Here is a 21,481-nt window from a genome sequence, read left to right on the forward strand (position 1 = left end):
ATAATGTCGCTTTAAACAGCAAAACAGCCAACATCAAGAGGCTGTAAACGATGTGAGGAATGAGGAGGCATACAGACTGGAATAATATTATTCTCAGTGCATATCCGATCAAATTCAGGAGTTAAATGGCTTCCATGACCATCAAGAATCAACATCCGATATTTCCCCAATGTACGGCCATCGGTAAGAGGAATAAAATGAGTTTTAAGCCATTCTAATCCAATCTTATCTGTTGTCCATCCATTATCGCTAACATTGAGATCCTCAACCAGCCTAATCGAGTGTATTTCTTTGCCTTGAAAATGGCGTACGAAGGCAAGGCCCATTCAATCGAACCAACTGCTTCAATTGCAGTTACCCATCCTCGATTACCAGGCTGTAATAGCTTCGGCCGAGCATATCGATCACTTCCAGTGATAACCTTTGCAGTCACACAGAATCCCATAGCAAAGCCAGTCTCATCAAAATTGTAGATATCCTCCGGCAAGATTCCACATTCTAATATACCTTTCGTACGCGATCAAAATATTCTTGGATTATCTTCGGATCTTCGCATTTAGCACGCTCGTAGTTATATTTCCGTGAAAATTTTGATTCGATCTCTGGGCGACGTTGAATGAGATTATATACCCATTTCTCTCCAACCTGTTGGCTCGCGCGTTGTGAAAGAAGATAATCAGCCATCTCTCATACAAGAGTGTCGAGGAGGTAATCCACGTTTATCTAGATCGAGTATCCATTTGACAAACGATTCCTCCTCAAATTGAGTCAACTTATGACCGTTGGCGCGTGCTGTACGTCGATATTGTACTCCTTTTAGTCGGTCTCGGAGAGTTGTACGAGGGATCGCCTAAATCCTCATAGCTTCACGAATGTTGGAAATTCTTCCATTTTTAAATCGGAAATAGCTAATTGGATCTTTCCCTCTATCTGAGCTGATTTTAAGGGGTCTCTTTTGTGAATTGGTGGCATAATGTCGCGTTGAAGTTATAAGGTCAATATAGATGATGTTTTCGGGGTGAGGTGGCTGGATCGCTTAGATGGGCGGGCCGCTTACCGATTACGTTATCCGTACTTTATGTCTCGGGCAGCGATGACCAGTAGACGTATTACATAAGCAGATCCCCCGATATTAAAGTTATGTTAACTAGTTAAGTTAGTTAAACTTCGGAGCATCAAGAACACCTTGACCTAAGCAGGCCGACAACGTCTGAGCGCCTACGAGAGATCAAGTAGGCGACAATCGACAATTCTACCTCGTCTACAACGCAATTGGTCCAACCCACCTCTCACGCCAAAGAACGCCACGAAGGCAGACACAATGGTCGACATCCTACCCCTCTCCTCATTCCCCTCGTACATGCACCTCTTACCAGCTGTACAAACATGCAACATCACCAACCTCCCCGAAAACTACTTTCTAAAGTACTACCTCTACCACGCCTTGACATGGCCACAACTCAGCTTCGTGGCCGTGGTACGATCGAGAAAACAACAGCAGAAAGACGGTCGAGGTAGTGTGGATTATGATTATCCCAAAGTCGTGGGATATGTACTTGCGAAAATGGAAGAGGAGCCGTCAGATGGCGTGGCGCATGGACATATTACGAGTTTGAGTGTGATGAGGACTCATCGACGATTGGGGATCGCGGAGAGGTTGATGAGGATGAGTCGTATGTTTTCTTGCCTTCCTCCTTGCGAAGAATAGTCTTACTAATGAGATGACGGCCGATAGAACGCGCAATGGCCGAATCACACCGAGCACATTACGTCTCTCTACATGTGCGTGTATCCAACACAGCCGCCCTCCGCTTGTACAGGGATACACTGGGGTTCGAAGTGGAGAAAATCGAAAGCAAATACTACGCCGACGACGAAGATGCATATGCCATGCGTCGAGACCTCACGCCGCTATGGCTGGATTGGTCTGAAGATAAAACCGAGGAGAAGACAGCTGCAGAAAATGGAGATGGGCATGCTGATGAGGGTGAGGCTGTTGGTGAGCTTGGTGGGAAAGAGAAGGAGGAGAAAAAGATTCGTGTCAAGGTTGGGAGGGGTCTAGGCGTGGGAGATTTAGTGGAAAGAAATGAGGCGGCGAGTCGATAACGCTCTTCGTACGGGCATCTAAAAATTCCGCCCTTGCTGGATTACTTAGCTACCTAGGTGATTTAGAGTATTAACTATGAGGGCGGATAGATGATTGATGGTATCACTTATATTTCGCTAAAATTGGCTCCTGGACAACATTCCAAACGACCAGGAAACCAGACATGCCTTCAGTTATCCATTTGCTGAATCGAAGTTCCATCCAACTCCGCTATTTGCGTCTTAGTACCATCAGGATCTCTCTCCTGACTCACATTCCCTCTACTTGAAGTGCTACTCCCCTGTCCCTGCACCGCAACATCATTAACAGCATGCCTCATAGCACTTCCCTCAATAGTCCCCGTCTCCAGACTCGCCGACGATGAAGAATGAAGTATCGTAAACGGCGTTGTCGGTGTCGTAGTAGTTTTCCGTTTAGCCAACACTTTCATCGCTTTTCGTTGCTGTTTCTCTCGCTCCTTGTACGATTTCTCGATCTCTTTGATCCGCTCTTTGTTTGCCTTTTGGATTTCTTTTACACGCTGGCGCTGGGCTTCGGTCCATGCCTTTGCTGCTTCGTGCGGGTCTATGGGTGTTGCTGGTGTAATTGATGCGGTTGATTGAGAAGATATTATTGACGGGGATGGTGGTGGGATGTTACTACTTTCACCAGCGACTTGATGAATAGGTTCGCTGATGGTGCGATTCATTGACGCTGACGGAGCCTGCATTTGCGCATCCTTGTACATTTCCGTATTCTCAGGAAATCCGCGTGATTGCCGAGACAGCGATTGCGATGATTGCATAGACATCAATAAACTACCTGCTCGCAATCGTTCCTGCCACTCCCTCTCCTTCGTCTCCCTTCTGGCTTTCTGCATATCGCGGACTTCTCGTTTTGCGCGACGCTCTACTTCGTGGAACTTTTCTCGTAGAAGTTTGGACTCTCTTTTCATAGTCTGTCGGCGGTTCTCCCTGTTAGCAGCTTCTTCGGGAGTTTCCCATCGGGAATGATACGATCTGATTCGACGGGTGCATCGAGACTTTTTCATGGCTTCGAGTTGACTGCGGAGGGATACCGCGGCGTCGTATAGTTCATGATGGTGGTAATCATCTAGAGTTGATAATTGGGATCGGATGGAAGTCAGATCATCTGGTTCCAAGTCAGAGACCGACGAGACAGTATCAATAGACGATATGGACGATATCGATGTATCAGAAGCTGTAGATTGGCGCCGAGATCGCGGCCGTTGTCTGTTATTGAGGTTGCCATTGGTTAAACCGTATGTTGATTGATCGTATGAGTGATCTGTAGGTAATGGACCTGGAAGCGGATTGACAACACGTCTCCCCATGTTAGACGCCCAATTGGCGATTCGATCTCCAGCCTGCTCAATCATCTGCCCCTTCGCTAACGCCATCGCTTCTAGTTGCCTTCCGCGTATCAATGCACTATCTTCCATTCTCCTGCTGTACATTTCCACCTGTCGCGAACGTGCCAGGGCACTCTCTTCAATCGCTCTACTGTAATCTTGCGCCTGGTTGCTAATTCTGGCAGCATATTGTTGTGCAATTGAACTCATCTGTGCAGCCCAAGACATGGGATTGGACCTCCAAGGAACAGAAGACTGGTAACGCTCGGGAAAAGCCATTCGAGCCTGATTTCGTCCTTGGCTTAGGATTCCGCCAGAGACAGTGACAGGAGATATTTCAGTCCCAGCACTAGAGGTTTGTGATGATGACTCCGAACCCCAGCTATTCTGTGGTACTGGTCTTCGCTTTATAGTTCGGCTGCGGGATTGTTGCTCCGTGGATACTGGAATTGGCGCATTCATCGAGTCGTTACGAGCCAATCCACCGCGATTTCGAGAAATATCCGTTGCCTGCGGGTAACAATTCGGACACAGAGAAGAGGGCGGTCCTTCCTCCAAGTCCGCCACATATTTCCATGTAACATGGACTCCGCGACTTGCAAAGAAGTAATCGTTCCACTCCGTAATCACTTCATTGATACGAGCAGATCGCTGACCATCCGTTTCTTGCGCACGATCCTTACGATCCCGCTCGATTTCAGCTCGTAATTGCCGGTGAAGTCTATGCGATGATGCTGCCGGATTGAGGTGAGAGGGGAACAAGAAATTGAGGAATATGTCCCAGTCATGTTGATTGATTTCGCTGGCTCGGGCGTTCCAGCAACGCGGCCTGCGAGGGAAATCCTTGCCATGACTGCGGGCGTATATTGTAATGTGGTGGACGAGAATTTCCCGTTTGATATCCCCGGTGACTGGGAGAGGCTGGGATCGTTCAGTGAAGTAACCCGCTGCCGACGCGAATTGTGTAGCCAGCGTGGGTGCAGAATGTTCAGATAATAGCCCGGAGTCTGTGGTAGAGATTGTCGATGTCTCTGCTGGAGCAATGGATGGGAACGTTGGTGATAAAGATTGAATGTTTAAAGAAGAGAAACCCGTTTCTAGTGGAGGAGAGGTATGGGCCCCTTCATGGCCATTATTGTCCACATGTTGCTGCAATTGCAGAGGGTCAACTGCAGAGTATGGTGGAGGAGCATCATCAGGGTGATTATGATCCATTTTGCAATAATCAATGGATTTCTTCGACCGCACAAATTCAAAATCCACATCAATCGAGCCCTCAATTTAAGAGGAGTGTATCTTGATGCCTTACAGCACAGCCGGATTGGTATCAAGGCTTGGCAGCATTGCAGACACTGCAGAGACCGTCCGGGGGGCTGTTCTCTTACAGCAAATTAATGGTTTTAGATCGAAAAAGAGACACTGTGTGTGTGTGACGGGTGATGAGTTGTGAGAATGCTGTAGCCTGTAGAAAATTAAATGAAATGGAGACGTGGTTGGTCTGGCTCGTATCCCACAGCCCAGCCTCAGCCCTGATCGTTCCAGGATTAGTCCCAACGCTTACCGGGGCCAATTGATTTATCGCCGACTTTTGTTAATTATCACCGACCTTGGAATAGAACGAAGAAAAGATGGAATATTTTGTGTTGTGAATGAATTCTAGAGTTCAATGTACGTGGCCAGCTCAAGCACTACGATAACCGAATTCAGTGATTATAAAATAAGTTGATTGAGGTGGCTATCTACGAGAACAAGTGACCAGGGCAAAAGGGGTAAAAACACCCCTGCTAGGTGCATTCTACCATGCATCCCCCCAACCATCTTCCTCCCCTTCATCCTTCGGCGTCGTATCAATAACCTTTGCAGGTTTAGGAGAAGGCCTCGACGACGCTGACCGCGAAACAGGCGCCGACCGAATGGGGACTTGTTGTTTCGCCGTACTCATCTTACTATCACCCAATCCCTTCGGTAACGGCTTCTTAGCCTTCGCTTTCGACTGCGCCGCCAACCAACCTGCGAAATCCGGCTCGCCGCCGTCATCATAAGGTACTGCCGCCGAAATGGAGGTGGTAGCTGGCGATGTTGGAGCTGGACTACTTCCAGCGTCGAAGAATTGATCCTCATCGGCCTTTGTAGCGGTTTCGTCCCCTTGGTCCCAGGCATCGGCGCCCCAGTCGCCGTCGTCATCGTCTAATGGTTTTAGGGTGTCGGTTGTTGTTTGTGCGGCTGTGTCTGAAGTTGCTCGTGCTAATGCGGGAGCTTCAGCGCGTAATGTTGAGGCTGCATGTCTTGCGGGTTCAGTCATAGAAGGAGTTATTGAAGGTTGAGGTACGGAGGATGGTCGGGTCAACTCGGTAGTCGTAAGTGTGCTGGTCGGTTCTATTTCGCCCTTTGCAGCGGTAAGTTTATTGGTGAATGAAGAGATTGCCCATCCGGCCCATGAAGTATCATTAGAAGTTCCAATTCGCGCAGCATTGGGATTGTTCGTTGAAGCTGGATCAACAGTATTCGGCGGTGGTAATACAGTGTCAGCCATGGTACTGCCATGTTTCCGCACTCGTTGTAGATATAAATCGAGAGTTTTGTTTGCTTGATCTCGAATAAGTCTATTGGCAGATTAGTTGAGCCCGGATCAAACCCGGATTCGATGTCTCACTTTTCTTTATCAAGTAATGCAGGACACAGGGCTGGCATGATTTTACTAGCGCAGTCATCCTCTGAAAACGAATCTATCGTTGCTGCAAAAGCCAATAATCCTGCATTTCGTGCGTGCACGAAAGGGTCACGCACTGAGCGCGAGAATGCTGCTATGAGCACCTTTGACCTTGTCTATCTCATTCAATCAGCACGGGGTATACTTTAATATCTAATAAAAGAACTTACACCTGGCGAAAGGTTCTTCGCAATCTTTCCAAGACAGATTGTTGTATTTGTTCGGATACCAGGCTGTTCATCGTTGGCAGTACGAGCCAAGAATCGAAGGAGCTCGCCATTAATCACTCTGTCGGACAACTTGCCAATAACCGTCAAAACGGCTTTGACCGTTTGCTCTCGGACAACAGGTGCAACATCGGTGAAACCAGAGGTCTAGACACGTAAGCATCTCCAATCATAGAAGATGGCATGAGCTATGCTTACCATTTGTGGAAAGATCTTATCAGTGACAAGTTTCTGTGGTAGACGATCAATTATCAGGGGCAGGTTGTCCAGTAAACTAACCCTCATAGCGCGGTCCGGATTTGCAAACAATCGAACAATGACGGGAGTTAATCTCGATGAATATTCATCGTCTGTGAGCTTAGTTCCTATCTTGACCACGGCAGTGAGAGCCTTTGGGCCGCCACCACCAAACTCGACTGATTTCAAGAGTTCGGGCAATATTTTCATCTTGAAGAAATCTTCAGGAAAGTCTTCGGAAATCGCGTCCAGTTCACTGTACACGTCAGTGGACCGAATGTGCAAAGTAGTATAGATTTAGCACTCACTTAAGAAACTCTTCTCGCTCCGCATCATCCTTCAATCCCAAACTCTCAATATCATCAGTTAACCGAATCAGAGGCGTCTCGAAGAAACCGCCAATCTTCTTTCCCTGCTCAACAAAATTGGCAGCGCTTAGTCGCAGTTTAGGGTTGGCGGCACACAATCTTCGGTAACTTTGGTGCATACTGGGTGGTATATTGGTCGTCTTTCCGACCTGGTCAGGGCTTGTGAAGTTACCATTAAACACTTCATACACTAATATTCCTAGTCCATATGAATCCACGGCGGCCAGTGGATTCCGCTTGATAATCTCCCATCCTCCTTTGTTGATTTCCGGGGGAGCGTAACGCGCTGAATCGGGTACTAGGCTGCCGTATGTCTGTCAAATGATCAGTCAGCTTTTACACCACGACACCAGTGATCCCATCCAACGTACGTAGATGACAGCATCATCATCGTTCATAGAACTCAAGATATCGAATCCTCCTAATCTCCATTCTCCACTCTCACTTGTGTATATAGAAGATACTCGAATCGCACCGTGCACAGAAGAAGCGTCTGCGTTGATAAACTTGAGAGTCGACTATTCCGTCACGTCAGATCCGGCCGCCTGAAAATCTCAAAACTTTGACTCACAGCTACAGTATATAACCCCCATTTCGCCGTCTCCTCATTTATACTCTTGCGTTTCACTATCCAGGAAAGGGGCATCACTCTTTCAGTCACGATATAAATATGCGATTCCGTCTAATCCAATGTAAGTTCTGCGTGTCCTTTTCAACTGTCCAATTGCTTGGTCATATGCAGACTCCTTACTTCGATCGTATCTATTACTCGTAGTACGCCAGGATGTCTTAACGTCCTAAACTTGCGCATCGCATTTTTGGCGAGAGAAAGGCGGGATTTGTTTGCGTTGATATCGAATGTGAAAACGGTGCAATTGGATCCGTCGTCCTGTTTATCCCCCTCATTAGTCCGCAGTCAAGCACAGTTAACAGTATATTTGAGAGAAGGGACAAGCGCACCCGCTTCGTCGCATTGTGTAGCGTCCATAATGAACTGTCTATGTCGACACGATCTCCAAGCGAAAAGGGGAGAGAACTCCCCTTGGCCATCGCCGAGGCGACAGCAGACTTAAGAAAGTCCATAGTGGCGGAAATTCGGCTCCTGAGTTTATTGAGATGTTCAATTTCTTCAAGTCTATTGTAGATAAGCGGTGGGTGAGGGTCGAGATATCAGGGCACGTAGCAAATGGCACGTATCGATGCTCCCATACTGTCACCAATGATCCCTAGCTCTCTGACCTTGTTCTTGTCACCGGACTCTGGCTGTAAATAACTCCGATAAAGGCACAATAATTTTCAGAAAAGACAAATATGGACAACTGCCCAAAATCGTATATCAAAAGTCTTGTGCTGATGCCCCTCATCCATAAGAACAAATAAGTTGTTGATCATTGCTTATCGCCGATTGGGTCTGGCGCATGGGGCTTCAAGACAGTTCTCCATATGTCCTTTTCAAGTTTAGCTTACTTTTGCCATCAGATCCACCTTCAACTTCGTCGAACATTTCACTCTTCTACTTCACTTCAACCATCGTATAATATACTACTACCCAGCTAATGTAGCTGTCTTTTTGGTAAGCCAGTTATCCTTCCCAAAGCAAACTCATCATCGACACATCTCTCTCCCTCACTCCAATGATGCAAACATGGTAAAAGGTCAGATCATCAAAACATACCTTCCAAGACCGGGACCAAGAAATCGAAAAGACAGATCATATTTCTCGAAGGGGCTATTCCCAGAATAAGTGACTCTGCAAAATGAATAAACAGACTCCTCAGAGACAATCCAGGATAAATATCATTCAGGTATTGCATCGTGAGATGCTTGCGAGTGTTGTCCACATCCTCCATACAATCTACTCGAGGCTTTTCTCTCACTATGCACATAAAGATGGCTTGTCATACGAAGGGAAGGCACCTGCCGCATTTTGGGGTTTGTTTACCCGCTTCATTTTCATGAGGGTGCTTTCCAATATCCCTTTTTCGGGAGTCTTTCTTGTTGGGGGTAATGGAAGAACAAATCAATGGCTTCGGCAGACATGAACATATCTCCTTTCCGGTTCTGGTATCTCTCTCTTCGAGTTCTGTGTTGTTTTGGTTTGCAAACCGAGTCAGTGTTCTCATCTGTGAGAATGGCACCGCGAGATTTTATGATTCTTCCTTCCTTTCCTGGTCTCTGGTTTGATGGGGTTGTGAGATATGATGTTTCAAATATAAACTGAAAAGACCTGAGGAGTCGAGAGATTGAGATTGGGTTGTGGTCAACATGATTTCTTTGCGGATTCACAGTTGGTGTAAAGAGCTGACATCTGTCAATAGGTGATTCCTCCTAAGGTTGCGAGACACAAGACGCAATCGGGCTATCCAGAAATCGGAGTTATACTATATCATCAGCGATTCCTTCTCCTGCCAGGTATAAACTCTATAATTTACGAGGGATTTGATTAAATAAAAGATATGGTTTTGAGCTATATTATAGAGAATACCTCCTAAGTAGATAGAAACTAGCTAGCTCCAAACAGACCGCTTACAGCCAGTACAGATATTGCGTGTATGGATGCTAGATTCAACCGAAGACAATAAGTCACTGTTCCTTCCATTTCCAGACCACCGCCGCCGCCGCCGCCCAATTCGATAAGACGGACACCTAACAAAGGCCCTTGAAGAACCCTCCAACCCTCCTTGTAAGACGGTAGAGAGGATCTCCGCGGACCAGTTGGCATCAGTAAATCCATATCTGAATCTAAACTTGATGTCGATAGTCTCGAAGCAACCACTATCACTGCGTGCGTCATAGTTTGTGTACCATAAGCAATATCATGAAATCGATACTTTCAGTGCCTCCAGGAATAGTCAATGCATTCGAAGGATACAGATCACTTGGCACGCCAGAAGTGATGATACTTTCATTAAGAGCCAACAGACAGTTCAAATCAGACCAGCGGCTTTCATTTGGCATCATCGGCAGCCTCGGTGGTGTTGGCTGGTGCGGCGGGCGGTTGACCTTGCATATGAGGAGGCGGAGCTTGTTGCATTGGGCTGTAATTGTTTCCAGGACCGCGATGTTGATGAGGCGGGTAATGATGAGAGCCAGAGTTAAACTGAGGCTGTTGTGGATATCCGCGAGGGGGGACTTATGATAATTTCCCCAGGTGTCAGCTGAATCATCCAACAGGATCGACTGAGGCTAAAACCTACCATGACCACCAGACTGCTGTGGTGCGTACACTGGTTGTCCTTGTTGGCCTTGATTCATGTACATCACTGGCTGCGGCGGTTGACCAGGTTGTGAGCCCTGATGCATCATCATTGGGGCACCTCGACTCGGACTCGGATAACCGCTGTGGGGTTGAGGAGGCCCACCGTGATGGGGATATGCATAGGATGGGTTAGGAGAATACATTTGCATCTGAGGGTTGTAATGTCCATTCATGCCCTGCGGAATTCCCGTGTATGGACCACTGGACGGCTGTTGAACCATCATAGGTGCACCCATTCCATTTTGAGGATTGACAAATTGAGGAGCACCGGGATACTGGCGCATATGACCAGGTTGTTGTCCTCCGTAGAATTGTGGCATGGGTTGACCGTAAGCTAACTGAGCGTGTGGTACCATAGGCGAAGGATAAGCCTGTTGGAGTCTTGGCGACGGGAACATGTGAGATGTGGACGCGGATAACTGCATGCGATGAGGGTCATCAAAATGAGAGTTTGGATGTTGATGGTGAAGATGAGGTGGTCCGTGAAGAGGACCAGTGGCGTGAATACCTGGCGTGTTTTGTTGAGGATTGAACGGGTGATGTAAAGGGTGTGGAATGTGTGGGTTTGACGCAGTTCGGCTTTGAGGCGAAATGGCGGGACGCGAACTCTTAAACATGTCTTTGTATGTCTTTTCCTCATTACCAGGTGCGACATCCCAAGTTGGCGCAGTTCGATATGCGGGAGGCACTCCACCATTAAATGTGAAGTCCTTGTCCTTTTGCTCTGCGCCTTCTTTCTTCAAGCGCTCGATAGGAGAGCATTGAGTTTTCAGAGACGGCCTCTCCGCCGCAGGTAGCGGCTTCTTGTTTCCGAAAAACGCTGACGGTGTGCTAGCACGAGAAACGGAGCGTCCACGAGAACTCAAGTGTGGGCTGGCAGAAGCCACAGTGCTTGCAGGACCGCCAGGGGTAAATGTGCTTGCAGCTGGATTCGGTCTGAATTCGGACGCCTGCGCATTGAACTTGGTCGATGTAGGAGTCTGCGATTGCGACTTGTCACCCGAGGGGCCTGAAGGGGGCATTCGAGGATCATGGATAGGTAGAGGCGCAGGAACTGTTCCAAGAGAGTTCTTCTGCTGGCGGAAATTGTCTGCCAGGCGTGAGCTGAGATTTCCTCGACCGCCATGGAATGTCTGTGGTTGGAATCTACCACCCATGCCGAATTGAGGCCCTTGAGGAGGGTATGCCTGTCGTCCGCGGTGGGTTTGACGATCAGCTGGCGCAGATGGAGGAATGTTCGCGGGGCCAGCTTCTGAACGTGGTGCCGTAGTGCGAGAAATGCTGCTGGGCTTCTGCTCGGTCGTAGGTGCCGCTGGCTGTGCTGCCGTTTTCGCAGCTGCCTTTTCATCCGCTTGACGCTGCGCGCGCTCAATGATTTCCTCCTGTTTGCTTGGGTCTTTCGCAAGTATAGGTACAAGATCCTTGGGAACAGGAGTAGCAAGCTTGAAGTTTTGTGAGAACTTCATGAGCTCATTGAGCTTGACAGTACGGTCATGCGAGGCTTGGTTACGCCGACGTTCTTGCATTCTCATTTTCTCGTTATTTGCAAATTGTCGGAAATGGTCCAACACTTCTGTCTCCACGTTCGATGTCGCATTCTCGGTAGCTCCCGGGCGTTTGAGTGGTGAGGTTGCCGTTGTTGGCGCTGCCGCCTTTTGATCGGAGGAAGGAACAGGTGCAGTGGTTTGCTTCTCAAGCGTTATGGTAGGTACAACCGCTGGCTTCGACGGGATGGGGGCCTCCGAAACCGCCTCTGGTTTGGCTAATTGAGCGGAAATAATAGCTGGATCGGCAGCAGCAGCAGAAGTGGTAGCTGTTTGTTGAGCTGCTTGCTGTCGGCGAGCTGGTGGGGTATACTTATTTGGCTGTCCCGTCTGCAAGGGCAAATAAGTTGCATCGCGGCGCACTCCACTGTATCGCTCTTCTTCGTCGTGGCCTTCGCCTTCGATTGCATGGCCTCGCTCTTCCCTTAAATGAGGGTTGTCTGTCGCAGTGCCTTCAATCTCCCGGGCTATCCGAGCAGCTTCGGCTTGCTTCTTCTTGTACAAGGGGTCGTTACGGTTGATTTGAGTAGTGTAGATATTCTCATCGTAGCTGGTAGTGGCACCAAAGAGACGCTCATTGGCTTCGAACTGATCCCATCCAGTTGTCCCTGACTCTTCTAAAGACATATCCACACTAGGGTCAGTAGCGCTAGGTTCCCAGCGTTGTAGATGTCTTTCACGCATGGCAAGACTTCCAGAAATATCCGTATCGGTGCGAAACCCGGCTTGGGGTCCTAAAACGGCCAACGGTTAGTGTATTCCGCAGTGATGAAATCCATATAATCTTACCGTTCGTATCCTTGGCAGCCACTTCGGCAGTGGTCACATTATTCACGACAATATCAGCGATTTCGTCCATTTTAAAGTTCATACTGTGATCTGGGCCCGTTCCCACAAAAGGAGTAGTAGTATCGCTGAGTCCGTTGGCACGGGGTTCTGCCTGAGTCACAGGCCGCACCATTTTCAGTAAAATGGAGGCGTTATTTGCGTCCAGAGTAGATGATGAGAATATTCCACTGAACTTGTCACCGCTCTTGGTAGCGATGGTTGCTGAGAGACCCTGTCTGTCTGTCAGCAATGTAAGATAAACCACGGCGAGGCCCCATATTGACATACGACAAAGCTTGTCATCAAAAAGACAAGTCGGCTGTGGGCATGTTGATCAGAGGTATTGGTGGTATCTTTCGGCAGGGTCGGTTTCGGCGATGGAGTGGATTTTGATTGAGTGTGGTTGCCGTTTGCCTGGGAGGAGACTTTTTGGGTGATGGGATTTATACCCTGAGTCCACGCTTTCTGAGAGCTGGAACGTCTAATTGTGCGGATTAGTCATTGTAATCCATCAATTCAGATAAAGCATTAACATGTCAAAGGCAGCCACAAAAAAATAGAGCAACAGGAAAGAAATCGGAGAGACAAGCTGAGATGGATGGGTTAAGTAGGTGATGCGTGATGTGTTTGCGCTGTCACGGACAGCTTCCCAGTCACGGCATGAACTATATATCTCATCCCAGTGTGGCTGTCTGACAAGTTGAAGCGAGCAATCATCAATCATCACGTACCTCTGAGCACCATCGCCTGGACTTGCGGACTGTCGTCGGTTGGCATCGGCACCTTTGAAGCTCGTATTCGTTCGTAGAGATTGCCGGCTAGTATTCTGTGAGGAAGGATTCAGGTTATTGCCAGACGCCCGGTTGGCAGCCGACACGGAATTGGCGGTTGAAGCCATTGAAGAAGCTCGTGATTGCGAAGACAAGCTTCGGGCGTGGAAATTAAAATGGTTTCCCACGTCGCCAAAGCTAGGGTAAAGCGCAGGGGATGGAAGGAGGCCACGACACACGCACACACCGCCCGCACGGTGGGAATGAGGCTGCCTCTGGTTTTCGGTTAGGAGAGAGAAAAGGGAAGAAGAGCGCACTTGTGTCGAAGTACGCAAAGCCCTTCAATCAGATGAGGAGATAGAAAAGGAAAAGGAAATGCGGAAAGAAAAGAGCTTCAGATGGACAAAGCAGGAGACGTAAAGGTGAAGGAGGGTAATTTTTGGGTTTTTGGGGATCCAGAGTGAGAGAGCGGAGCGACGTCGAATGCGGCTTAGCGCGGTTTTGCCGGGAGCCACAGCTAGCGGCCCACTCTGTCTTGACGCTTCGATATCTCTAAGACTGAATGACTTGTCTATAGACGATCGAGTCGTTCTGATTGTAGGCTCTATTACAAGTGCGACACCGGTTGAGCGCTTATTGTTCCCTTTCTCTACGGCTCGTTGTCAATGAGGCTGTGGTATACGGAGTATACGTAGGACATCCAATGGGAGGGTGTTGATTGGCCTGTTTGAGATAAGTCTGGATTAGCGATTGAGGCCTTGCATGGGATATGCAGTGTTCATCGTGAGGCATACTAAGTACGAGCTACTAGACAGTATCTACGTACTAAAAGCCCAGGTACAGTACCAGAGGCTGAGTTGAAATGGCCTGGGCAATCAGGCCATATCACTCTTACCCGGGTTCAGTAGTTGATGCCGTATCGTACATATGTAATATGTACAGTATACGCAGCATGATGCTGCAGGACTTAGGAGACAGATACCAGATCGGCATATCAAATAGTTAATTCAAATCATCAAGGACAATAAATGACTATTCATGCGGATTAACCATCCGACGACGAGATCCACCAATCACGACGGCAGATCCAACCTGATACAAGTGCCCGTTTAGGCTGCTACTGAACAGCCTGAAACAAGCAAAAGGACTTCACGATGCCTTCAACCCGAGAGACAATTAAACAAATCCTAGAATGGAGCAAGCTAAAAATGTCACCATAATCCGGAGTTACGTAGAGACATGATTGGCGGAGACTCAGTCCCCAGCCCGCGAAACCCGTGACCCACACCTTCCCGCCAGCCTCTTGCCAGGGAGGCACAACATCTCAGAGGAAGATCTCGGTCCACTCGCCAAAACCACCACTGATGGCCCTATAAACTCATTCGTCTACAGATCACACCAGGCTGTTTCAACTACGAGCCGGGAGAACCTTCTCCATTTACAAACAGTCCACCGTGTCAGACTTCCAGAAACCGCACAGATCTCTCTCATGCAGTCGTCACATTCCTTATCGCGTTCCACTCAGCGACCTTCGAGGGCCGATTCGCCTTCAACTGTCAGCAGTAGCAACGGGGCCAGTATGGCATCACAACCTTCCGGTCCCCGAAGCTCGTCAGGTTCTGCACAGTCTCATGCGTCTCGGTCTGGAGTGGTAAGCTTAGCACTGTCCCCCCGATGTTCATCCATCCTATATGAGCCATATTGCAGCCCACAAGTTTGATGTCAAATGCTAATTTAATGACTCAGCCCGGGAAGCAAATATCGCAAATCGAAGCAAGTGTTACACACCTTCTGGTCGCGACGAAACAATTACTAGAGACCTTGACTCAGTGGTCTCGACGATCGGCTACCGAAAACGAGGTATCGGATGTTTATGTACGCTTGGGATATGAATTCAACCTGGCTTGTCGCGCGTTCGGTGCCATTGGAGTGGACACGTCAGACCTCGGCCCTGTGCCCGATCTGCTGCGGACGATTCTTGAAGATACTTTAAGCCAGGATGCATCGCCTCAGAGCCTGGATCGATACTTGCCACGTATACGTGATATTATAATAAACCTTTTACATGGCTTGAAAAGAAGCACGCCCGGTTACGCTCGCGCCAAACTCGAGAGGATAGCAAGGGCATGCCACCGAGGCAAGCCAGTTTGGTAGCCAAGCTGGAAGCGAGCCAGGTCCGTCACAAGCAGCCGATGAAGCCACACCTGCATCGCCGCAAAAACGACCTTCCTCTGCCCGCCGTTATGGAAGCAGCGGCTCCCTGGAGGATAAACCACCAGTCCCGCGCGATCACGCAAACGGGAGTTTCTCTGAGCGAGAAGCATCGCGAAGGGATGCTGAAAGAACCCTGACCTCGCCTTCAATGTCATCAATGATGACAGGATCAACATTGCAAGAGCAATCATTACAAAACGGTAAACCCTCATACTCAACACCCCCGCCTCCCCCACCACCTCCTCCGAAACAAGACGATGCATTGGGAGCTCTACAACGAAGCGGCGAATTGGAGCGACGTGCTTCGCGGAGATTTTCAGCTTATCAAATACAGAAGCATCTCGGGACATCTTCGAATGGTGTCCCTGTACTGCCCACCCAGACCGTCCCTATGCCTAACAGAGGCCGGGATGTGAGAGAATCATTGAATGCTGTTCGATTACGAGGGTCTTATGTTGGTCGGCAAAAGTCAGCAAATCGCCAGGAGTCGTCACCAAGTAGGACGACGTATCAGCGTTCCACGTCGGTTATTCCTGAAGATATCCAACCAAGCCGGTCGAAGCAGGCTGCTCCCGCCAGTGAAGCGCCAACAAACGACAATGACAGTCCCGTGTCCAAAGCTCCCACGGATAAGCTTCGGTCTGCTGTGGAAATAGACGGTCCCGATATCTCTACTACTAATGGTTCAATTGTATTTCCTCAGCCTGGCCAAGGCCTTCCTGTTTCTAACGACGTTGAGCCCGTGAAGAGTCAGCCCAGCGATACCGCTCCTATGACGCCCAAGGCTCAAGATGAGCCTGCCATCGCGCTCGGCACACCTCCTCAGACTCAACATTTCATACCGGAACAGTCTCCATCTCCAGGCAAGGAACTCACCTTGTTCTTACAATATAAGAGTAAAATAAAGAAATACGTTATCCCTGAGGGTTCCACAGGTCTTACAATTGGGCGTCTTCAGCTCGCATTTATTGAGAAGTTCGCTTGGAACACGCAACAAAACGGCGTCGATCTTCCTGAAATATATATTCAGGACCCCATTTCTGGAGTGCGGCATGAGCTTGAGGATTTGAGTGACGTTAAAGATCGATCGGTCCTTGTGCTCAATGTCGAAGTCCTTGACGAAGTGAAACGCCATTTTGACGACGGAATTGGAAGCATCCGTCGTTTGATTGAAGGCGTCAAGAATGCAGTTGACAGCCAGGAAACTGCAATGCAGCGCGTCTCAGAGAGGCAACTGGATGCTGCCAAAGAAATGGCCCGTCTAGCAGCCACACCACAAATTGCACTCCCACCTAATTCTGATACTAATAGCAAAGGAAAGTCGCCCGTGCCTCGCGATGCTAACCGGGTTGCTGAAATACAAAGCTTGCGACGTGATATTGCTGTTTTGCGTCAAACTTATTCCAACTTTTCATCTGACATTGCGGCGTCTATGAGCAAGATTCGGGCTAAAGCAGGTGGCGTTAAGACTGCCGCCGCTGCTGTAGCTACGCCGTCGTTTGAAGGTGATGCGGGACGTGCCCGTATCAATTCTGGGAAGAAGGAACTTAGCGATGAATCAGAACGACTTGTTGGCCGCGTGGATGACTTGCAAGATCTTGTTGAAGACCTTCGAAAGGACGTTGTGTCACGTGGCGTACGCCCACTTCCTCGTCAACTGGAAGCTGTCAGTAAAGATATCAGCACGGTCACAAAGGAGGTCAAGAAGATGCAAGATTTCCTCAAGCGCGAGAAACCCATATGGACAAAGATTTGGGAAAAGGAACTACAACTTGTTTGTGAAGAGCGTGATCAACTCACCATGCAGGAGGATTTGGCTGCTGATCTTGAAGATGACTTGGAAAAAGCCGCTCAGACGTTTGCTCTCGTTGAACAAGCCACCCGACAGCAAAACGTGCAAGCCCCAGATGGCGGTCCTGTTCTGCGTAGCACGTCTCGCACTCTTGCGATTGACCAGGGAGTAGACCCGGTCAAGGCAAAGGATGGAGTTCTTGGAGAGGTTCGTGCTCTTCAGCCGAACCATGAGTCTCGTTTAGAGGCTATTGAGCGTGCAGAAAAGGCTCGCCAGAAGGAATTGGAGTCTCGCCGTGTAGGTCTTTTCCAGAAGGAACTAGGACAGTTTGTCGAGGAAGGGAAATTGAAGAAGAGCGGTGGATTTGAGGAGACAGAGCGTTTGCGTCGGGCGAAAGATGAGCGTATACGCAAGGAGGTATGGGAGCGTCAACAAGCTCGAGCTGCAGCGATGGAAGAAGCGGAAAAGGTTGAGAAGGAAGAGCCTCAAGCAACCTCTCCGGAGGACACAAAGGAATCCGATCAATCTCCTGATGGTGAAGCAGCCACTGCACAGGAGGAGTCTGCGCAACCCGACGGCGAAGCTGCCGCGGCGGAAACATCCACTCCTAACGAGGTGGAGAACGGCACGACTGAAGAAATCCCAGCCGAGTCGAATGTCGTATAGACAACATCGGTTCTTGGCTTGCCGCCAACACGACTTTTGGGGTTTCTTGGTCTTTATACTCGAATTTGGTACTACATTTACGCTATATATTCATGGGCCATGATTGATGGTCTTTTTTATTGATTTCTTGTTTCATTTACTGTTCCTTGATATGTGGAATTCTTATGAAATTTCCGAGGATACCCATGAACGTCATTGATTATTTATTTTATTATGATTGTTAGTCTATGACTTGAGTACTCCGATAAGATAAGACTGCGTAGCAACAAGGGTCCGTGCACCCAGCTTTATTTACGTTTCTGCCACCTTATGCAAGCAACCCATAACTTATTAGATGATGAATAACGAATGACGAAGTATTGATTTATAATGATCAGTTGATTTACGATATCTTTATTCAAAGGTCCATTATGAGACCATCTACATTATACACCGCTTCATGGCTGTTCGCATCCATAGGGGGATCAATATCCACCAACGGCACAAATATCCATCAACAATATGGCCCACAGAGGCTGTCCGTGGTCCGGAAGATGAGTGACGATGAAGGGGAGAAATTCTATTTTGATTATTGGGGTTGGGACAATACGGTTTTGTCGTCTTCATCTACGAAAGAGGTTGGCAACTCGACGTTGACAGAATTGGTGGCTCCTCAGCCGGCAATATTACTACATACCAGCACTGATATGGATTATTTACTTGATAAGAAAAATGAATACGCCAGATCTGCAAGAAGGGCTTTAGTCATGCTTTTGGGGAGAGATTTCCAATGTCCCACGGGTACATTTAGTTGTTCCGCCATCGGACAGCCTGATAGCTGTTGCGGGAATGATGCTACGTGCGTTATTGTGCAGGATACAGGTCTGGGTGTTGTTGGTTGTTGTCCTGCGGGAGAAACGTGTGGCCAGACTGTGAGTTCGTGTGGAGTTTGGTATACAAGTTGTTCGAGTAATTTGGGAGGGGGGTGTTGTATCCCGGGGTATACTTGCGTGACTGGTGGATGTTAGTATTCAGTCTCTTTGTGGATGAGTTAAGACTGACTTGTATAGGCGCACTTGTGTCTACGTATACGGTGACGAGGCAATCGACGACTTTTATTTCGTCTTCTACGGTGTCTACTGCGCCGACTGTACCGACAGTGTCGACTACATCTTCTGCTCCTACAACCAGCACCTCAGTCTCTTCTATTTCATCCTCAGTAGAGACTTCTACCACCGTAACCCCTGTCCCCCCAGTACGACCTACAACCAGTTCCCAAACAACCATAACAGGCACCGCTTCCTCCTCATCCAGCGGAATCTCAACCTGTCCCACAGGCTTCTACGCCTGCTCCGCCGTTTACGAAGGAGGCTGCTGCCGCACAGGCCGGAATTGCGACACCACTTCTTGCCCGGCAACATCTTCCACCACACTCATCAACACGGATGGCATCACTATTGCTGTCCCCACAGGTAGTGCTGCGACGACTGCGAGTGAAAGAAGCGGTTCCTGCGCAACAGGATGGTTTAGTTGCGCTGTTTCGGTTGGTGGTGGATGTTGTCCAATTGGATATGTCTGTGGTAGTGATTGTACAGCGTCTAGTTCGGGGATAGCTACTGCAACGGTTGTTAAGGGACAACCTGGTGGAGGGGGGAGGTATGTCGCTGATATATATTTTTGCGTAGTGGCATTGTTGGTTAGTATTTGTCTCCAATTTGGCTTTTGAAGCTGTATATATATATATGTAGATACCAAGACATTGACATCAATGACATGAATATATTAGTTTATTAAAATAAGCACTGATAGGCTGAGATCGCCGGTGAGCGAGCATCGGCTAAAGACGCTCTCCAAAGTCTCCACATTCCGGGCCGCTCCACATCTTCAACCACGCCGAACTCCATCTTCCTCCTCCGCCCGCTTCTCGTCTTTATTTATCTTTTTCTCTTGCTGCTCGCGTGGGTTGTTGATGTGAGTATCAGTCGTTCAAATTGGTTATTTGCGCGGCTTCTCAAAGTATTATCGAGTGTTAATCTGATTGCTTTGTGTTCAGTGGTAGACATCAGATAACATCCTCAGACAACACCGCTACCATGTCGTCCTCAACTGAAAAGCCTCTTCCTTTCGCGTACCAATTCGCCGCCGGTGCGATCGCGGGTGTTTCTGAAGTGAGCAATTCATCTTTGCCGTTTGACTTGCATTGCATATGCACAATCTATAGATTACTAATGCTTTGTCTCGTCTAGATTCTTGTCATGTACTTTCCCTCCGAGCCTTTTTTCTACCGAGATATGACGGACCATTGAATTAACAATAATGCGCTAGGTATCCACTGGATGTTGTCAAGACGAGAATGTATGTTGGATTCATGGACATGATGTGAGGATGAAAACTAATATTTCGGTGTAGTCAACTCCAATCCGGCGCTGGTACCGGTGAAGAGGCTTATAAGAGCATGTTGGATTGCTTCAGCAAGATTATCCGCAATGAGGGGTAAGCACAATATCTCTGTTTCAAAACATGCAGAACTAATAGTCAATAGAGCATCGCGTTTGTACCGTGGTATCACCGCCCCAATCTTGATGGAGGCCCCCAAGCGAGCCACCAAATTCGCCGCCAACGACAGCTGGGGCTCTTTCTATCGTAACCTGTTCGGCGTCGAAAAGGCCAATCAATCCTTAGCCGTTCTTACCGGTGCCACGGCCGGAGCCACGGAATCCTTCGTCGTCGTCCCCTTTGAGCTCGTCAAGATTCGTCTCCAGGATAAGGCTCAAGCACACAAATATAACGGTATGATTGACGTTGTTAGCAAGATTGTGAAGGAGGAAGGTCCCCTAGCTCTTTACAATGGCCTCGAGGCTACGCTCTGGCGTCACATCCTCTGGAACGCGGGTTATTTCGGATGTATTTACCAAGTCCGCGAACAAATGCCCACACCAGAACCGGGTAACAAGAGCGCCAAAGTCATTAATGATTTGGTCGCTGGTGCTATTGGTGGTACCGCAGGTACTATTCTCAACACGCCCATGGATGTCGTCAAGTCTCGTATTCAGAATAGTCCCAAGGTCGCCGGATCCGTGCCCAAATATAACTGGGCTTGGCCATCTGTTGCCACTGTTGCGCGCGAGGAAGGATTTGCGGCTTTGTATAAGGGTTTCTTGCCCAAGGTGCTTCGATTGGGTCCTGGTGGTGGTATTCTTTTGGTTGTTTTCACCGGCGTCATGGACTTTTTCCGTACATTGCGCAAGGATTGAATCATGAATCGAAAAGACCAACAACAACAAAAGCAACCATTCGATAGACTCTAAAAGGATATTGGAACTTGCAGAGGACACTTGATACCCATACAATAGAGCCCGACTTGACCGGAAAGGATAGAAGCTGACATCTTCATGTTTGACACTTCATCATTGCTAGTTATTTGTGGAT

At 48.5% G+C, this 21,481-nt stretch overlaps 7 protein-coding genes across 7 annotated transcripts, besides 2 other annotated features; 3 read left to right on the forward strand and 4 right to left on the reverse strand.

Annotated features, from left to right (window-relative positions):
* Positions 1–11: 11 nt before the first annotated feature.
* TSTA_073860 (uncharacterized protein) lies at positions 12–684 on the reverse strand (the record flags this gene model as incomplete). The annotated part of the gene is made up of 3 exons (XM_002341346.1): positions 12–273; positions 312–457; positions 517–684. 3 exons carry the CDS (start codon positions 682–684, stop codon positions 12–14), a joined length of 576 nt encoding a protein of 191 aa, XP_002341387.1.
* Positions 15–302: a mobile genetic element.
* Positions 209–895: a mobile genetic element.
* Positions 896–1,177: 282 nt separating this feature from the next.
* TSTA_073870 (N-acetyltransferase complex ARD1 subunit, putative) lies at positions 1,178–4,088 on the forward strand. The gene is made up of 2 exons (XM_002341347.1): positions 1,178–1,673; positions 1,736–4,088. Exons 1-2 carry the CDS (start codon positions 1,322–1,324, stop codon positions 2,104–2,106), a joined length of 723 nt encoding a protein of 240 aa, XP_002341388.1. The 5' UTR covers positions 1,178–1,321; the 3' UTR covers positions 2,107–4,088.
* TSTA_073880 (uncharacterized protein) lies at positions 2,210–4,922 on the reverse strand (the record flags this gene model as incomplete). The annotated part of the gene is made up of 2 exons (XM_002341348.1): positions 2,361–4,922; positions 2,210–2,317 (listed from the first exon to the last, which is right to left on the reverse strand). The coding sequence occupies exons 1-2, from the start codon at positions 4,671–4,673 to the stop codon at positions 2,210–2,212; spliced, it is 2,421 nt and encodes an 806-aa protein (XP_002341389.1). The 5' UTR covers positions 4,674–4,922.
* A 331-nt stretch (positions 4,923–5,253) lies between these two features.
* Positions 5,254–8,083, reverse strand: TSTA_073890 (protein kinase family protein; the record flags this gene model as incomplete). The annotated part of the gene is made up of 9 exons (XM_002341349.1): positions 5,254–6,061; positions 6,112–6,284; positions 6,339–6,542; positions 6,594–6,888; positions 6,941–7,314; positions 7,372–7,518; positions 7,572–7,682; positions 7,752–7,889; positions 7,961–8,083. 9 exons carry the CDS (start codon positions 8,081–8,083, stop codon positions 5,254–5,256), a joined length of 2,373 nt encoding a protein of 790 aa, XP_002341390.1.
* Positions 8,084–9,459: 1,376 nt separating this feature from the next.
* On the reverse strand, positions 9,460–13,529 carry TSTA_073900 (PAB1 binding protein (Pbp1), putative; the record flags this gene model as incomplete). Its single annotated transcript, XM_002341350.1, has 5 exons — positions 9,460–10,132; positions 10,198–12,537; positions 12,593–12,863; positions 12,920–13,112; positions 13,363–13,529. 5 exons carry the CDS (start codon positions 13,527–13,529, stop codon positions 9,948–9,950), a joined length of 3,156 nt encoding a protein of 1,051 aa, XP_002341391.1. The 3' UTR covers positions 9,460–9,947.
* A 1,064-nt stretch (positions 13,530–14,593) lies between these two features.
* Positions 14,594–18,358, forward strand: TSTA_073910 (actin-interacting protein (Bud6/Aip3), putative; the record flags this gene model as incomplete). Its single annotated transcript, XM_002341351.1, has 4 exons — positions 14,594–14,632; positions 14,660–15,052; positions 15,148–15,436; positions 15,525–18,358. The coding sequence occupies 4 exons, from the start codon at positions 14,594–14,596 to the stop codon at positions 18,071–18,073; spliced, it is 3,270 nt and encodes a 1,089-aa protein (XP_002341392.1). The 3' UTR covers positions 18,074–18,358.
* A 205-nt stretch (positions 18,359–18,563) lies between these two features.
* On the forward strand, positions 18,564–21,306 carry TSTA_073920 (mitochondrial 2-oxodicarboxylate carrier protein, putative; the record flags this gene model as incomplete). Its single annotated transcript, XM_002341352.1, has 9 exons — positions 18,564–18,853; positions 19,123–19,708; positions 19,738–19,744; positions 19,862–20,023; positions 20,119–20,220; positions 20,299–20,309; positions 20,378–20,407; positions 20,462–20,545; positions 20,595–21,306. Exons 1-9 carry the CDS (start codon positions 18,607–18,609, stop codon positions 21,304–21,306), a joined length of 1,941 nt encoding a protein of 646 aa, XP_002341393.1. The 5' UTR covers positions 18,564–18,606.
* Positions 21,307–21,481: the final 175 nt, after the last annotated feature.

Source organism: Talaromyces stipitatus, genomic scaffold (genome assembly GCF_000003125.1).
Source record: "Talaromyces stipitatus ATCC 10500 scf_1105507295523 genomic scaffold, whole genome shotgun sequence".
Classification (NCBI taxonomy): Eukaryota; Fungi; Ascomycota; class Eurotiomycetes; order Eurotiales; family Trichocomaceae; genus Talaromyces; species Talaromyces stipitatus.

Excerpts from the sequence above, each read along its gene's own strand:
- TSTA_073870 (XM_002341347.1), top strand. The coding sequence starts at position 1,322 with ATGGTCGACATCCTACCCCTCTCCTCATTCCCCTCGTACATGCACCTC. Across the intron at positions 1,674-1,735 it reads GAGGTTGATGAGGATGAGTC|AACGCGCAATGGCCGAATCA; the intron begins GTATGTTTTCTT and ends GACGGCCGATAG.